Genomic DNA, 17731 nt, shown 5'->3' on the forward strand with positions numbered 1-17731 from the left:
GGGAATGGACGGAAGAACCTGGGCGGAGCTGAATTAGCAGGAAGAGGGCGGAGAGAGGTTTCCCGGACCAAAGCAGGGAGAGGGACTGGGAGGGGGTAGAGACTAGGGAGGTGGGGGATACGGAGAGGGAGGGGGCTTCCGGCCCAGAGGCTGAGCAGAGGGATGCTGGCGGGGTGGGGTAGGGCGGGGGCGGGGCGGGGGCGCGGCTGACCAAGCAAGCCCGGGAGGCGGTGGGTAGCTGATGCCTTTGAGGTTGCCTAACTCAGTGGGCCTGGATCTGGCTGCCAGGGCAGTTCAGAAATGAGTGCACAAAGAGGTTCGTCCTCTTTCTTTCCCCAGGTCGGAATAGTGGCGATGGTCTTTGGTCTGTGGAACTTCAGGGAGGGGCTGAGCCATGAGCTTGGAATGTATGACCAGAATCAGACTCTGGACTCGGTTCCTTTATAGAGGGTCTGATTTTGGCTCTCCTTTCCCTCGTTCAACCCCTCTCTGGTTCTCATGTTATGAGCCGACTCCATCACCCTAACTCCTTTCGGCCCTGACCATGTTGCTGGAGAGTGGAGAAAGCCTTTAAGGTCTACCATGTACTTTTCATTTTTATTTTGGAGAAACAGGCTCGGAGGGTTGGCTGTCGCATCCTAACCTCCAGCACCATACACGCATGCACACGCACGACCTTTCCTAGGCAGGTGTGCTGCATGGCACAGCACCCAGAATTTTGTGCTTGTGGGATGGATTAATGAGGACCTGTTTTGACTCTGGCTGTCATAGCCTCAGCTACTCCAGTTGACCAAACTTCTCTTTCACTGCCCTCTGCTGGCCTTTGGGCTCCTGAGTCCTTTTCAGTTCAACATGGAAAAGGGTGGAACACACTGCCCCTCGTGCCTGGACCAGGTCCTTACACCTAAAGGGTGGAGAGGGGTTGTGAGATGGCCTATTGGTTAGGAACACTGGCTGCTCTTCCAGAGGACCCGGCTTTGATTCTCAGCACCCACATCGTGGCTCACGACTGTGTGTAACTCCAGTGGTGCATGGACATACCTGCAGGAAAAACACTCATACACATAAAATAATTCATTTTTTGAAGGATATAGAAAACAATGTGCCAGGGCCACAAGGTTGCATAAGTTTCCTCCAAGATTTCAATCCTGCTTAGATTTCCTTGGACAGGAAGATGAACGACCCAAAATAAAATTCCACTTGTACCACATCTTTAATCTGAGAGCTCAGGAGGCAAAGGCAGGAAGATTTCTGAGTTTGAGGCCAGCCTGGTCTATAGATTGAGTTCCAGGACAGCCAGGGATACTCAGAGAAACCCTGTCTCTAAAAACCAACCAAACAACCAAACCACCAAACCACCAAGCAAACAAACCCCATTTCTTGCTGTTTGGAGAATGGTTTATAATGAGAGTAGAAGCCAGGACTCCAGGTAACTAGTTGTCCATTGCTGTGATTTAGGGTAGAGGTGTGTCATGGTTTGAATTTGCTTGGCCCAGGGAGTGGCACTATGTGAGGTGTGGCCTTGTGGGAGTAGGTGTGTCTCTGTGGGCGTGGGCTTTAAGACCCTCATCCTAGCTGCCTGGATGTCAGTAGTCTGCTAGCAGCTTTCAGATGAAGATGTAGAACTCTCAGCTCGTCCTGCACCCACCGTGCCTGACTGGATGCTGCTGCCATGTTCCTGCTTTGATGATGCTGGACTGAAACTCTGAACTTGCAAGCCAGCCCCAATTAAATGTTGTCCTTATAAATGTTGTAACACCTTGGTCCTGGTGTCTGTTCACAGCAGTAAAACCCTAACTAAGACAAGGTGACAGAATGCTAACCAGGGGGTATGGCATGAGAATGGAGGACATTAATACACTCTATAGGTTTTGGAAGACGATAAAAGTTTTAGCAGTAGGTGAGGAGGGAATCAAAGGTAGGATGTAGGTATTCAACTGGACCCGTAAATGGCGGGGGCAGCAGAGAGAAGGTGAGGGAGGGAGAGGGGGGAGTGAGCAGCAAGCAAGGTAAGGAAACGGTTTGAGGTGAGGTCCTACTGTTTGGGAGTGTTTATGTGTGGGGGTGTGGGTGTCACATTGTGGCCTGGCTGGCTTCTACCTCAGCGTGAGGAAGTTTGGAGATGAGAGGCCTGACTTGTGTTCTGGAAGCTAGGAAATCATAAAACCTTTCCTCCTTCATCTCTTCTAACCACACTTTCTTTGCAAGAATCAGATTGCAGAAGAAGGAAGGCAAAAGCTTGGGGAGAGAGGATCCTAAGGTGGAGAGGCGTGGCTCCCTTTAGTAACACATGATTCCGCCCTTTGCTATAAAGTTACAGTTACTTCTTTAGAATGCACTGGGGCCTTTCAGGAGGAGAGAACGGGTCAGACCAGGAAAGAGTTCTACAAGAGAAAATTTTTATAAGAAACCCTTCCCTCCAAATGTCTGCCTCCAATCTGGGATTTGGATTTAGAAAAAGAAGTTCAAAAGCAGCTTTAAAGCGGCAGCAGCAAGCAGAGAATTGCGTATGCACACAACCCGGCAGCAAAAAAAGGAAGTTGGATGGCAGATGTGGGGACTCACTCTGGCTCCGCCCCTCTGCATCTGCCAATCGAAATGAAAGAACGCCAGAGGTAGGGCGCCGGGCAGGACGGCAAAATCCAAGAAACATTGAAACACCAGAGTGGCCAAGTTGAGCTCTGAGTTTCTTTTCCTACAAGAACTCACTGTTGTTGCTCTTACAAAAACTTAGGTGGGAAAAATATCTAACACATTCGAATAATATCAAATAGTACCACCACTCTGTAGTTTAGAGTTCCTTGCCCACGTGCTTATTTAAAATAAATTAAAATATAAGTCAGAAAATTTAGATGCTTAAACTGGAGAGATGGCTTGTTTTTTTGTTTGTTTGTTTGTTTTTGTTTTTGTTTTTGTTTTTTAAAGACAGTTTCTCTGTGTTGCCCTGGCTACCTGGAAGAAGACCAGGCTGGCCTCTGAGATCCGTCTGCCTCTGCTGTCCAGAGTGCTAGGATTAAAGGTACGTACAATCACTGCCTGAGAGATGACTCTTACAGAGGACCTGGATTCCATTCTAAGTACCCATCAGGTGGTTCATAACCATCTGTAGCTAGTTCTAGATGATCCAATGCCCTCTTCTGACCTTGGCAGACACATGGTGCACATTCATACATGCCGGCAAATCACCCACACACAAAATAAAATGAATCAGTCTAATCATTAAAATAAAAAACTCCAAAATTTCACACACACACACACACACACACACACACACACACACACACCCCACAACCAGGTATGTTGGCATCCTGCATTCCCAGCCCTTAGGAGGCATAGGCAGGAGAGTTGCTAGTATAAGGCCACCTGGGCTGTATCATAGCATTTCCTAGGCCAGCCTGAACTGTTTAGGAAGACCCTGCCTCAAAAACCCAAAAGAAGAGTTCCAGGCCAGGCTAGCTTACAGAGTGAATTCCATAACAGCCAAGGCTACACAGAGAAATCCTGTTGAAAAACAAAACAAAACAAACAAAACGTGTGTGTGTGTGTGTGTGTGTGTGTGTGTGTGTGAGAGAGAGAGAGAGAGAGAGAGAGAGAGAGAGAGAGAGAGAGAGAGAAGGTACTAATAGAGGACAACTTGGGAGAGTTGATTCTATCCATTCACCAAAATGGGTCTGTAGGATCAAATTTAGGTTGTCAGACTTGGTTGTAGGTAGGTGCCTTTAACTACTGAACAATCACTTGGGCCCTACTGTAAAATTCTTTTAACCTTTCTGCACTGTATTTCCTTCAATATTTTCATAATAAAATGTTAGGGTACCATGGTCTGAGAATAAAGAATTACAAATTTTTATCTCAGTGAGTACATAGTTTTTATGTGAGGTGGTGAAAGATTTTTTTAAACTTAGCTCTTTTTTAAATTATTTATTTAATGTTGTGAGTACACTGTAGCTGTCTTCAGATGAACCAGAAGAGGACATTATATCCCATTACAGATGGTTGTGAGCAACCATGTGATTGCTGGGATTTAAACTCAGGACATCTGGAAGGGCAGTCAGTGCTCTTAACTGCTAAGCCCCGATGGTGAAAAGTTTTTAAATTTTTAATATTTATTTAAATACATATGCATATGCACACACATCTATATGTTCAAGCGAGTCTTGCCCACATGTTTGAATGTGTACCAGAAGGTGTTGAACCTCCTGGAACAGAAGATTGTGGGACACTATAATAGCTAAGAGCTAATTCTCTTAATCTCTGAGCCATTCTTTTTCCAGTTCCAATGGGAACACTTTCAGGGTTAGAGATATGACTCAGCAGTAAAGAGCACATGTGGGTCTTGCAGAGAACCTTCAAGTCCCAGAATCCACATGGTGGTTCACAAGCCTTGGCTTCAAGGGATTCAACAGGCACACAAGTGATACACGTGCATGCAGAACATTCATACACATAAGGTAAATAATTCTTAAAAATTCTTTATAATTCTTATTTTGAATACTGAGTTTGAGAATTGTCACTCTGGTCCTCATAACTGACTGGCCACAGTGCTAGATGCATAGAATTATAACATTAGGTGGACGAAGAAAGATCAGAAACTCAATGTTATATCCTGTAAGTAGAACCTAGAGATATTTGAGGTCAGCCTTGGACACATAATGTCATAGAGGGAGGAGGGGGAGAAGGAAGGAAGGAAGGAAGGAAGGAAGGAAGGAAGAAAGAAAGAAAGAAAGAAAGAAAGAAGAGGATTTAGTCTGTAGTGGCTATCATTATCTGTAAAATGAGGTGACTCGACCCACCCAGAAGATCCCTTCCAGCTATGTAATTTCAAACTTCAGTGAAGGAAAAATAATAATTAAAAATAAGTTTCCAAAGCTGGATCTTGTCAGGTGCCTGTAGTCACAGCTATTTAGGAGGCTGAAGGAGGATCCCTTAAGGCCAGGAATTTAAGACCAGCCTACACAAGGTAACAAGGCCCCAGCTGAAAAAAAATACATTCTCTGCGCAATCAAAGCAACAAGAGGAGTAAGAATTCCCTGAGAACAAGGACTCACTGGCTTCCTTTATAACAACTGGACATCTGACACTGGTCTCAGCACGGTAAAAGAGACAAATGTATAGAATAATTCTTAGGGGGGCAGAGAAGGGGAAAAATAAATAAATAAGGGAACAGGGAAGCGGACATGGCTGGCCCAGGGAATGACCTGAACAGGAGACAATGGTTCTGTGGGTGGGAACAGGGTGTGCAAAGGACTAGGTAGTTTCTCCCCAAGGCTAAGCACAGCCAGGTGGCGGTGGTGGGTGTGAGAAAAGCAGGCCGTGTAAATAAAACGGTTCTCAAATCTTCAGAACCGCCTCGGCGACAGTACACCATGAGCCTTGGAACCGCAGCCCCTTCCCTACCCCGCCACGCCCACACGTGGAACTCTAAAACGCACGCTCCCCCAACACAAAAAGGCTGGTTCTGGTTAACTGTTGGAACGCCGAAGAAACGCCCGCCCCTGGACACGCCCCCGCTCCTGTCCCTGATTGGCTAGAGAATTTAAAGACCAGGCCGGTGATTGGGTAATTTTTTTATTCCTAGTATTTGAAAGTTCTTAGTGCCTTGGCTTTGCTGCCGGCCGGTTCAGATCTGCCTTTTCATCCGAAAGCAACCAGTGAGTCTGTCGGATCCTTGAGGTGGGAGGCAAAGAACGTGACTATTTTAGTGATCCTCGCTGGGAGAGGTACTGATTCGTGGGTCAGACGGAGGGACAATGGATTCCTGGGCCCGGAGGTTCCATACATTCCCTAAGAATTCACCCTTTCCAAAGCACTGGAATCACACTGACCCTGATACCTACTAATTGGTTTATGAAGGGGGTGTGCCTGTCTCAGCCTGTTTTCACCTCCAGCCAGTCTCCTTCCCATCGCCCAACGTGTGGTTATTGTTCTGCTTCCTGGGTAGAAGTCCCTGATGAGTCCGGTGTTGGCCTGGGTGGGTCTTTTTTTTTTTTTTTCTGTTCAGGAACACCTTTCTAATGTGGCCATTGCAGGACAGTTGCTCGTCAGTCCTAAGTGCAGTTAATGCCACCTTCCACCTCTCCGAGAGCTACAGCAGAGGACGTTTCTCCTCGCTCTAGAGTGCTTGGAATATCTTGGTGGCACCTCCTGTTACCAGTGACAACCTGCTTGACCCTAAGTGATCTGGACAGGATTTTCTGTCACGGCAGCCATACTGCCTATTACACCCCGATTTTCTGTGACTTGTGTGCTTCGGTCCCTGAACGCCTGCAGAGGCATTGGAGATGCCTTCTAGCACTGAGGTGGCGACCGATGAATGTGATGACACCGAGCTGCGGTGCCGGGTAGCCGTAGAGGAGCTGAGTCCTGGAGGGCAACCTCGCAAGCGCCAGGCTCTGCGCGCCGCAGAGCTGAGCCTAGGTCGGAATGAACGCCGCGAGTTGATGCTGCGACTGCAGGCACCCGGACCCGAAGGGCGGCCACGCTGTTTCCCACTGCGCGCCGTGCGCCTCTTCACCCGCTTCGCCGCAGTTGGGCGCAGCACTTTGCGACTCCCGGCCGATGGCGTGCCCCGGGCTGGCTCAGTGCAACTGCTGCTCTCTGACTGTCCCCCGGAGCGCTTGCGCCGCTTCCTGCGCACCCTGCGCCTGAAGCTGGCGGTCGCCCCTGGGCCGGGACCCGCCTCTGCCCGTGCGCAATTGCTCGGTCCGCGGCCCCGAGACTTTGTCACGATCAGTCCAGTGCAGCCGGAGGAACTGCGCCGTGCTGCGGCCACCAAGGCTCCAGACTCAGCGCTGGAAAAGCGGCCAATGGAATCCCAGCCTAGTATGGTGAGGACCAGAAAGGGAGTGGAGAGCTTTTATTGAGGATCAAGGAAACCCAGGAGGTCCGAGGTTGGGGGAAGATAGTCAGCAGTATTAAGGAGACAGCTGGTGATCTGAAATGCCCATCATTTGAGAACGGTGATGATGAGCTGTAAATCACCCATGCTTCCCCTCCAGTAATTCTTTAGATAAGCTGAGAACAGGAAAATAGCATCCAGGCCATATCCAAAGAGATAGTGGCAGAGAAGACCAGGCAAGGAAACTTAGGAAGGAAGAAAGAGTATTAGAGTCCCAGAAGAGAGGAGCTTTTGGAACGGAGCGGGTCAGGAACAGGCAATAATCCAATCACCTGAGGAGAAAACCCGTCAGGAGAGTCTGACAAAGCTTTTAGATGCAATCAGGTGTGGTCGCCAGTCTAAGACGCCTGGCATTGAACGGGTGAAAAGCCAGAAGTGGAGGCTAGTATCCGTTGGGACTGTCTTCAGATGACCCAGACCTGCTCAAAGTTCCAAGTGAAGCCTAGAACAAAGCAAAGGGCTGTTTTGCAATGCATACAGACCAAGCAACATGGCAGGAGGTTCTGACACAGCCCTGTTCCTCCCAGGAAGCTCCAAGGTGGCCCCTGCCTGTGAAGAAGCTACGCATGCCCTCCAGCAAACCGAAGCTTTCCGAAGAGCAGGCCGCTGTGCTGCGGATGGTTCTGAAAGGCCAGAGCATATTCTTTACCGGGAGTGCAGGTAATAGAGAAAGAATGGCGTGGTGGGTAGCTCTAGGGTGGCACCGGGGAGCAGGCAGCTCTGACTTTGTCTACCCACCAGGGACAGGGAAGTCCTACCTGCTGAAACATATCCTGGGTTCCCTGCCTCCTACTGGCACTGTGGCCACTGCCAGCACTGGGGTGGCAGCCTGCCACATTGGGGGCACCACCCTTCATGCCTTTGCAGGTAAGTGTGAACCCCTGGGCTTGGGTTAAGAGCACGCCAGACTTGTGGAAGGAGAGATGGGGGGAGGGGGCGCCGGGGTTTCAGCACAGACTGAATAGTGTCACTCCTAGGCATCGGTTCAGGCCAGGCTCCCCTGGCCCAGTGTGTGGCTCTGGCCCATCGGCCTGGTGTGCGGCAGGGCTGGCTGAACTGCCAGCGTTTGGTCATTGATGAGATCTCCATGGTAGAGGCAGACTTCTTTGACAAGTTGGAAGCTGTGGCCAGGTCAGTACGTAGAGCAAGGGCATGAGGTCTGAGTCTGGTTATTTTCCCCAAGGGGTTTGCCCACCCAGCATCTATCTCTAAAGCACTCCTTGCTCCCATCCAGAGCTGTCCGGCAACAGAAGAAACCATTTGGAGGGATCCAGCTTATTATCTGTGGGGACTTCCTACAGTTGCCGCCAGTGACCAAAGGTTCCCAGCATCCTCGATTCTGCTTTCAGGTACTGGTCACATCCTAACCCTGACCTGTGCTTGTGAGGAGGGACTTACACCCTGATTCTGATCCTATGCTTGTGGGGGAGTCTTCTCTGATTACCCAACTCACCCCTACCCTTTCCCCACCAGGCCAAGAGCTGGAGGAAGTGTGTACCAGTGACTCTGGAGCTGACTGAGGTGTGGAGGCAAGCAGACCAGACCTTCATCTCTCTCCTGAAGGCTGTGAGATTAGGCAGGTGGGTACTGGAATGGGATAAGGATGCATGCACGAGTCTGTATTGTTATGTTTGTGGGTGGCAGGCTTCATATAGCTGAGGCTGGTCGAGAATTTGCAGTATGGCCTTGAACTCCTGATCCTCTTACCCGTATCTCATCAGTCCTAGGATTTACAGGCTTTTGGTAACCATACCTAGTTCAGGGAAGAGGGAGAGATGCTTGTTTGTCCTTGGGAATGAGCAGTTTGTACAGGAAAACAAGTTTGGGACAACTTAGGATAGAATGTAGTCAAGAATGTTATAACACCAATCAATCAATCAATATACGTTATGGCACTGGGCATTGTGGCACTCAATTGCAACCACAGGACTCAAGAGGCTGAGGTGGAGGATAGTGAGCTTGAGGCCATCCTGGGCAGTTTAAGAAGACACTATTTCCCCAGCTCCGAAAAAAAAAAAAAAGAAGAAGAAGACACTATCTCAAAGAAACCAACACCAAACACTCCTTACAGCATACCTCACATTGAAACACAGGCTAGCTGGCTGGAGAGACAGTTGAGTCAGGAAAGTGCTTATTACAGAAGCCTGAGAACCTATGTTTGGATTCCCCAGTGCCTGTGTGAAAAGTTGAAGTTGACAGCAGATACCTGTAAACCCCTGTGCTAGGGAAGTCAAAACAGGAGAATTCTTGAGTTCGCTGGCCTGGTGAGTAAGCTCCAAATTCAGTAAGAGACTCTGTCTCAAAAAACAAAGAAATAAAAAAGGTAAAAAGTGCCAGGTATAGAGGCACATGACTTTAAATCAACACTCTGAAGGCAAGTGGATCTCTGTGAGTTCAAGGCCAACCTGGTCTACATAGTGAGTTCCAGGACAACTAGGGCTACATAGTGAGAATCTGTCTCGAAAAACAAAAACAAAGGCTAAAGGAAACTGAGGAAGTTGACTTCTAGCTTGTAGAAGTGCTCGTGCTAAAAAATGCATGCTGAAAGGGACCGGATATAGATCTCTCCTGAGAGACACAGCCAGAGCATGTCCAATACAGAGGTCAATGCTAGCAGCAAACCACTGAACTGAGAACAGGACCCCCTTTGGGGGACTTAGAGGAAGGACTGAAAGAGTTGAAGGAGTTTGCAACCCCATAAGAACAACAATGCCAACCAACCAGAGCTTCCAGGGACTAAACCACTACTGAAAAACTAGACATGGACTGACCCAGGACTCCAACTGCATAGATAGCAGAGAATAGCCTTGTTGGGGCACCAGTGGAAGGGGAAGCCCTTGATCCTGCCAACATTGGACCCTTAGTGCAGGGGAATGGTGGGGGCAGTAAGGGGGATAGATGGGGGGAACACCCATATGGGGGAGGGGGAAGAGGAGGGATAGGGAGCTTATGGACAGGAAACCAGGAAAGGGAATAACATTTGAAATGTAAGTAAAGACATATATCTAATAAAAAAAATAATACAAAAAAAAAGAGACGTGCACACACATGCGCGCAAACACACACACACACACACACACACACACACACACACACACGAGAAAAAGAAAAAAGAAGAAAAAAAATACTCAGGCTAGCTATTGCAGTAAAAGCAGTAGGCAGATGGCTAAAAGGCGGATCTGATGACGGGATAGTCAGTATTCCAGTGTATCAACACCAGCATCCTACTGAGGCCTGCAAACCTCTGGCCTGGGGTCACTCATGATATACTGCTTCCTCAGGAACACTGTGGGTTCCTCGGGGCAGACACAGCAGCAGGTCCACCTGTATTCAGAGTCCAGCACCCTGTCCCCATGCTCACTGTTCACACCTAGGGACAAGCAGACTGGCTAGGGGCTGGGTAGCAGCAAATCTTACATTGGTGCCCCTTTTGGGCTCCAAGACTTGGCCTATGCAGCAGGCCATACTGTCCCCACCTTTTCTGGTGTCCAGGGGATCTCTGGTCTGACACTGAAGCCCCCACAGATGTTCAGATGAAGTGACCCGCCAGCTCAGGGCCACAGCTGCCCATAAGGTGGGACGAGATGGAATTATAGCCACGAGACTGTGCACCCATCAGGATGATGTGGCCCTTACCAATGAGAAGCGGCTGAAGGAACTACCAGGTGAATACAATGCTTGGGTTGGACAAAACCAGCTGGGAGGGGCCATCAGACAGGTGTGACCCTCCCCTCCAACCCCACCCCACATCCCTGGAAAACCGGGCCCAAGCTCTGTGTACATTCACAGATGAAACTATTACCCAAAGGCTGTAGTGGGCTGATTCCAAGGCCCTGGCTAGACCTGAGCTGTCCCCAGTCCATCCCCCACAACCATCTTGATCTAATACATTTGTGGAAACTGAGCCACAAGTCAATGTATAACATGTTTTCTCACTCTTCCTTTTCCAGGTGATGTACACAGCTTTGAGGCTATAGACAGTGACCCTGAGCTAAGCCGGACCCTGGATGCTCAGTGCCCTGTAGGCCGTGTCCTTCAGTTAAAGCTGGGGGCTCAAGTGAGTGGGAAACGGGGGTGGGGTGGGGAAATCCCTGACTATTAACACTCTACCAAGGTCCCTTGATAGTTGAGACCTACTGTGACCACTCCCCACCCCCTTTCCTGTCTTCTTCCACCCTCTTATCTTCTTTTAACATCAAGAGCCCTGTCAAGCGATTCCACTTTGGACAAGTCTCTTCCTTACTGAAGCTCAGTCCTTAGGTGAAATGTCTCCCCATGGTAATATCCCTCATGATATGAGGTATACTACCCCAATAGTAGTATTCCTTATAGATGGGCAGCTTCTGGCTCCTCCTCTGTGGGCATGGCCAAGAATGGTAAGACTCTCCTCAGGGTCCACTGGGCACATGTGGGAAATGCAAGCATTGTGGTTGAAAGAGGCGTGGCAGACGCTAGTGTCATTCCTCAAATTTTGTGGTCTTCCAAGGCAGGCATAATCCCTTAATTCCCTACCCCCCTTTTTAAAAACAAGATAACTATGTAGACCCAGCTGGCCTGGAACTTGTTGACTAGGGTGGCCTTGAACTCTGGAGATCCACCTGCCTCTCTGCTTCCTGAGTGCTGGGATAGAAAACATGTCCACCAAACCCAGCTAGGTCTAACTCTTTTCAAAGTCCTGTGATGCAGGTTACCCTCCTGGTTTTATCACCTTCTCTCTGGGCAATTTGATGACTCCTAAGCCCCTTTGACACAAGATAAGGCCAAGATATTTCCAGGAAAATAATGTATCTTGTCACAGAGGTCTTGTGCTAAGACTCCCCCATCCTCTCTCTGAACCCTAAGTGCTAGAGGAGTCAGGCCCAGGGAGGGTCCCTCTTCATCCCTGCACTTCCTCCTCTGCAGGTCATGCTGGTGAAGAACTTAGCAGTGTCTCGGGGCCTGGTGAATGGTGCCCGAGGGGTGGTAGTCGGGTTTGAGTCAGAAGGAAGAGGTGAGTGATGTTGAAGGGAGAGGTCATGCTGCTTGGGTTCATTTCACAGCAGGACAAGCTGTAGGCTTGCTAAAAGGTGGGACTTCTCCATGCCTTCCTCAGGGCTTCCCCGGGTACGGTTCCTGTGTGGCATCACTGAGGTCATCCGCACCGACCGCTGGACAGTACAGGTCACTGGGGGCCAGTACCTCAGCCGGCAGCAGCTTCCCCTACAGCTAGCCTGGGCAATGTCCATCCACAAAAGCCAGGTGACTATCCAGTGCAGGGGTGAGCACAATAGGACAGAGTGGGCAGGCAATGCTGAGCCAGGCTGGCCTCAAACTCATCATGTAGCTGTGGAGGACGCTGGCCTTGATCTCCTGCTGTTATTACAAGTATGCACCCGCCTGGGTTATGTGGATGCTTCCATTCAATCTGAACCCAGGGCTTCCTGCCTGTTAGGCATGCTACCAGTCAGGCTCCACCCCCAGCCCTATACTTTTCTTTTCTTTCTCTCTCTTTTTTTTTCCCCCGGAGCTGGGGACTGAACCCAGGGCCTTGCGGTTGCTAGGCAAGCACTCTACCACTGAGCTAAATCCCCAATCCCCTAAACTTTTCTTTAGCATACCTCTTGGTCCACATTCTTCTCTCCCTTTCTAGACCCTCCTCTGCCATTTCCTGACCATGACCAGAACAGGTTAATCTCTGTAACAACCATACCAGGCGTAGATATAACTGAAGAGTTAGCAATTCACAGGCAGAAAACAAAGGTGCTGAGAAAGCTTCCCAGGTGTCACAGCTAGTGGAGAGGCAGAGTTTAGCTCTGTACAGATTTAGCCCTGCACCCGTCTGACCATTGTCTGAGCTTTCTCTGTCTGCCCCTTAAGCTCTCCTATGTTTAAGGCTCTGGATAGGGGCTGGAGAGATGGCTTAGTGGTTAAGAGCACTGGCTCATCTTCCAGAGGTTCTGAGTTCAATTCCCAGCAACCATATGGTGGTTTATAACCATCTATAATCAGATCTAGTGCCCTCTACAGTCCTGGTAGGCATACATGCAGGCAGAACACTGTATATGTAATAAATAAATAAATCTTTAAAAAAAGACTCTAGGTACTCAGGCACAGTAGCTGGGTTGGTGAAAGTCATTTGAATGTAAGGGACTTCAGGCAAAATTGGCTTTAACTCTTCCTCCATCACCCAGGGCATGTCTCTGGACTGTGTAGAGATCTCTCTGGGCCGTGTGTTCGCCAGTGGTCAAGCCTATGTGGCCCTCTCCCGGGCCCGTAGCCTCCAGGGTCTACGTGTGCTAGACTTCGACCCCACTGTGGTTCGATGCGACTCCCGAGTGCTGCAATTCTATGCCACCCTGCGGCAGGGCAGGGGCCTCAGTCTGGTAAGAAGTCACCTAAAGAGGGCCCTCCTGGGTGTGGGCAGGCTGAGAAGGAGGCCTAGCAGTGAATCTTTACTGATTCCTTTCTGGTGGAGGCAGAAGGAAAGAGGTGTTGGTCCCCAGGCTGTGGCCCTGGGGATTGGCACAAACCTGTGACTGGCTTTCTGGTTCTGACCTAGGAGTCGCAAGACGATGAGGAGGCAAGCTCAGATCTGGAGAACATGGACCCAAACCTCTGACCTCGGCTGAAAGAGAAGACAAGCTTCTAGTTCTTTCATGGGTCAAGGCCCTAGGAATCAACTGGGAAGAGGCCCCTGTTTCTTCCCTCATTCAGCCTCTGGTAGGGTTAAGGGACACAGTCTCCTATCTACTTAACTAGCTTAGCCTCGATTTTACCTGTTCTCCTGGAGAAATGACTTCCAGGGTCAGAAACTAGAAATGGTAATGGTTATCAGAGGACAAAGCTCTCCACAGAGGCTGGGACAGTCACAGAGTTCTTAGCTGCAGACTGGAGAGAGGCAGTGCGGGCAGGTGCTTCAGCAGCCTGTCTTATTACACTGCATGTGTTTGTCTTGTGTGCATGTGCATGCACAGCACAGTGCACATGTGAAGGTCAGAGGACAACTTGAGGAAGTTAGTTTTCTCTTCCCCATGTGTGTTCTGGGGGTTAAATTCAGGTCATAGGGCTTGTTATCAGGCACTTATCCCAGGTGAGCAAACTTGCTACTGGGGTAGTAATTTTCCTTTCGTTATTATAACAAAATATATAAGGCTGGGCACTTTATGTAAAAGTGATTTATTTGTACAATAAGCTCACAGTTCTAGAAGACTAAACATGTGGAACCGGCCTACGCCCAGCTTTGCTGGGGTTGGACGGTAGCTGGCAGTACATGGCAGGGACATGTGCAGCAGGATCGTATGAGACAGGCAGCGGGAGACAGTGATTCTGGGGAGCGGCATTTATCCATTCATGAGGGCAAGACCCCCTCCATGCAATCCATCTCTTTTTTTTTAAAGATTTATTTATTATATATAAGTACACTGTAGTTGTCTTCAGACACACCAGAAGAGGGCAGCAGATTCCATTACAGATGGTTGTGAGCCACCATGTGGTTGCTGGGATTTGAACTCAGGTCCTCTGGAAAAGCAGTCAGTGCTCTTAACCACTGAGCCATCTCTACAACCCGCAATCCATTTCTTAAGGGTTACATCATCCTAACACTGCTACACTAGGGACTAAGCTTCCAGCACATAAACCTATAAGGAAAACCATCCAAACTACAGCAGGAGCCTAGAGGGGATTCAGGCCAGACACAAGCCCAAGATAGAAGTTTAATTATCTTCACAGCTGAGCTCAGCCTAACACAGCCCCACGTAAACATCATCCTGAGCCTGACTGAGAACAGACACTGCAAACTGTGCCCTTTGTAGGGGAGAGGCCATGTTTAGAAATGGATGTTCCCTGTTGTATTTATTAGGGCCAAATAAAACTGTGAACTGTGTCACTGTGCCTCCTGCCTGGTCTCTCCCTCACTGAGGGGATGCACAGAGGTGCTTGTCCAACCACCTCAAGGACCCAGATCACAGCAACCTGATGTGAGGAGGTTCTGTTTGTAGCAACTGTCTTTCAAACAATGGATCAACAAGGAGAGTAACTATCAGGCACAAGTTAAGACAAAGATACTCTAGAGCAGTTCTAAGTCCCTGCTCACCCTGAGACTCTGGCTTTGATGTTTGGATAGGGAAGGAGCCATCAACAAACTATCTTCAGTTTATCAAAAAGCATGATGGAGGGGTCAGAGAGATAGCTTGGTGGTTAACAGCCTAGTTATGCACGCCTATGCTCTTGCAGTGGATTGCAGTTCAGTTCCCAGCACCTATATCAAGTAGGTCATAGACCTTGCCGCCTGTAACTCCAGGGCCAGGAAGCCAGTGAGGCCAGAGGTGTCAGATCCCTGAAACCAGAGTTACAGGTGGCTGTAAGGCACCTGACTTAGGTGCTGGAAATGGAACTCAGGTCCTCTGCAGTAGAAGTTGGTGGGTTTTGTTTGTTTTTTTTAAAACAGAATCTCAATTGTTTGGGAGCCAGATGCTGGGGTGGAAGCTGCTAGCCCAGAGAGGCAGAGAAAACAGCCAGCTGGTCTTCCTCCTCAGTCTCACCAGGATTGCCCTCCCTCACACCGTCTCAAAAAACCTCCTTCAAACTGAATTCCCCTCCTTTCTACTTCCTGTGTGTGTCTGTATCCGTCCTGACTCTCTTTACTCTCTGTTTTTTTTTTTTCCTTACTAATCTCATGTTTACCTCCTGTCAACTGGTTGCTTGCTCTGCCTTTTGACCTAAGATTGACTTTATTTAATCCTGTTTACAGTGTTGAAGCAGAAAGCTGTTGGATTAAATGTGTGCTAAGGCTGAGCCACACCACTAGAAACAGATTTTTCCAGCAAATAACACAATCTCAGGGTTCACACTGTGATCAAACATCCTGCAACATTTTCCCCTTTTGTCTAAATGAAAGGGAAAGCTATTAACTCTAATATAGTAAAAATATTTACAGTAATGAAGATATTTCTGCCAAGCTTTCTACAATGTCTAGCTTCATTGTATTTGGAAGTCCAAGGATTAAGCATTTTTGAGTTCTAAGTTCTGTACAATGTTCGTGTCAGTCTCATATGAGCTCAGCAATTTGATTGTCATGAGTGGTTTGTAGTCCAAAGCTGATCTTTGGGTGGTGTTTGTCAGCTTAGGGCAATCCTGGTCAGGTAGAGCATAGCAGCCAACCCAAAGGTGTTCTCTGTTTGCACAGAACCTGGTGGCTGAAGAGACATGGGACAGTTCTGTCCAGCGGTTAGCGTTCCCACAATCCAGGTGGCTTAGTCATTGCAGGACCCCATCTTCTTGGAGACCTAATAGGTTACTGTTAGGAATGGTAGAAAACCGAGACATTTTAAATGCCACATTCAGCAGATCTCAGAAAGGTTTGAGGACCACATCTGAGGTACACAAACTGTGTTCCTAGTTACTTGCTTCAGACTGGAACCTGAAAACAGGTACAGAAAGCTCAATGAAGATCACTTCGAGAATTAGTATTCTGTGTGATGACAGAAAATTTATATATACACAATAGTCTTATAGATTTTGAGATAATATTTATACCCTAAGGAAAGTCTTAGAGAGTCAACTGAAAACCAAAAGCATAAGAGATTAGTGGCAATAGAATAGTCAGTCCCTTATTGTTTTCTTCTGTCCAGGTGGCTCTTCTGATAGGAGACAGAGATTTCGGATTTTCCTTTAACAAGCATGAGTGGGTTTAGAGAATGAGAGAGTCTCGCTCCAACCCCAAAGCCCATTTGCCTCTTATGTCTGTAGAGGGCAGCAGAGGTAAGCATTTGGGGATCTGCCATGGGCCAGCTACATGGCAGGAAAAAAGAAAGGAATACCTGCCAAGGCTGCCCCCCACCACCAGCGCTGCCTCAGGTGGGAAGGGGCAGCTACTTAGGCAAGATGGTGGCATTGGTGCCAGTGCTAGTCTGGGGCTCCGAGCTGTGATTTCAAACCAGTGGGCTGGAGGTGGGTAATACCACTTGGCCAATTTACCCTTTTTCTTGGGACATTTTCTCTTTTTCTTCAGATGTTTTACTTGTCCAGTGGTCTCAAGATTCCTTACTTAGATGTTTTTATTCTCCTGGAAAGATAAAAGCAAAACCCTGCTCACGCCCTAACTCTCAGGGGTTATTTTTTTTTGGCAGTTTATATCTTTCCTAGAGCAAAATGGTTTTTTGTTTTGTTTGGCAATAGAAAAGGTATTATCTTTCAATTGAAATTTAAAAAATTTGAAACTAAATAGATCTTAGTATGTGTAAATATACCTATATATATTCCCCTTTCTCTTTATATATATATATATGTGTGTGTGTGTGTGTGTGTGTGTGTATTTTTTTTCAAGGTTTAAGTGTATTTATTTTTAGATCACAAAGGATCACTTTGAATTTCAGTCTGCCTTTTGCAAGCAGCTTATACATTTAAATCACTGCAATTCTTATGTGCCTGCCTCTGCCTCCCAAGTGTTGGGATTAAAGGTGTGCACCACTGTCTGGCTATGGATTCTTTATAACAGTTGTTCTCATAGGGTTGCCCTGGTTCTCCATCTCCCCTTATTTTTTTTTTAAATATTTATTATATATAAGTACACTGGTGTCCAGACACACCAGAAGAGGGCATCAGATCCCATTACAGATGGTTGTGAGCCACCATTCGGTTGCTGGGATTTGAACTCAGGACCTCTGGAAGAGCAGTCAGTGCTCTAACCACTGAGCCATCTCTCCAGCCCTCCCCTTATTTTTTAGTGTTAGGGTTAAACTTTCAAGTTTTTCCAACTTGTATTTATCATCCTTGCTGATTGACTCTGAATTTGTTCCCTGGAAAATGCTAGATGCCAATTTTCCACTATTGGCTATTCTCAGACGTTTGTCTGTC

General features: G+C 48.1%; 1 protein-coding gene across 9 annotated transcripts; it reads left to right on the plus strand.

Moving 5' to 3' along the window:
* The first annotated feature begins 5247 nt into the window (after nt 1-5247).
* On the plus strand, nt 5248-14759 carry Pif1 (PIF1 5'-to-3' DNA helicase). 9 transcript variants are annotated; one of them, XM_063265942.1, is made up of 13 exons: nt 5261-5720; nt 6030-6827; nt 7426-7558; nt 7640-7765; nt 7876-8029; nt 8133-8247; nt 8372-8478; nt 10424-10563; nt 10849-10955; nt 11801-11888; nt 11991-12136; nt 13069-13260; nt 13437-14759. In XM_063265942.1, exons 2-13 carry the CDS (start codon nt 6282-6284, stop codon nt 13494-13496), a joined length of 1914 nt encoding a protein of 637 aa, XP_063122012.1. In that variant the 5' UTR covers nt 5261-5720; nt 6030-6281; the 3' UTR covers nt 13497-14759. The 9 variants fall into 9 exon arrangements, 6 of the variants coding, with proteins under 6 accessions (XP_038937820.1, XP_038937819.1, XP_063122011.1 ...); XM_063265941.1 differs by lacking the exon at nt 13437-14759 and having other exon boundaries at nt 5253-5720; nt 6002-6827; nt 13069-13426; XM_063265940.1 differs by lacking the exon at nt 13437-14759 and having other exon boundaries at nt 5253-5720; nt 13069-13426.
* The last annotated feature ends 2972 nt before the right edge of the window (nt 14760-17731 follow it).

This window comes from Rattus norvegicus, chromosome 8 (assembly GCF_036323735.1).
Source record: "Rattus norvegicus strain BN/NHsdMcwi chromosome 8, GRCr8, whole genome shotgun sequence".
NCBI classification, from domain to species: Eukaryota; Metazoa; Chordata; class Mammalia; order Rodentia; family Muridae; genus Rattus; species Rattus norvegicus.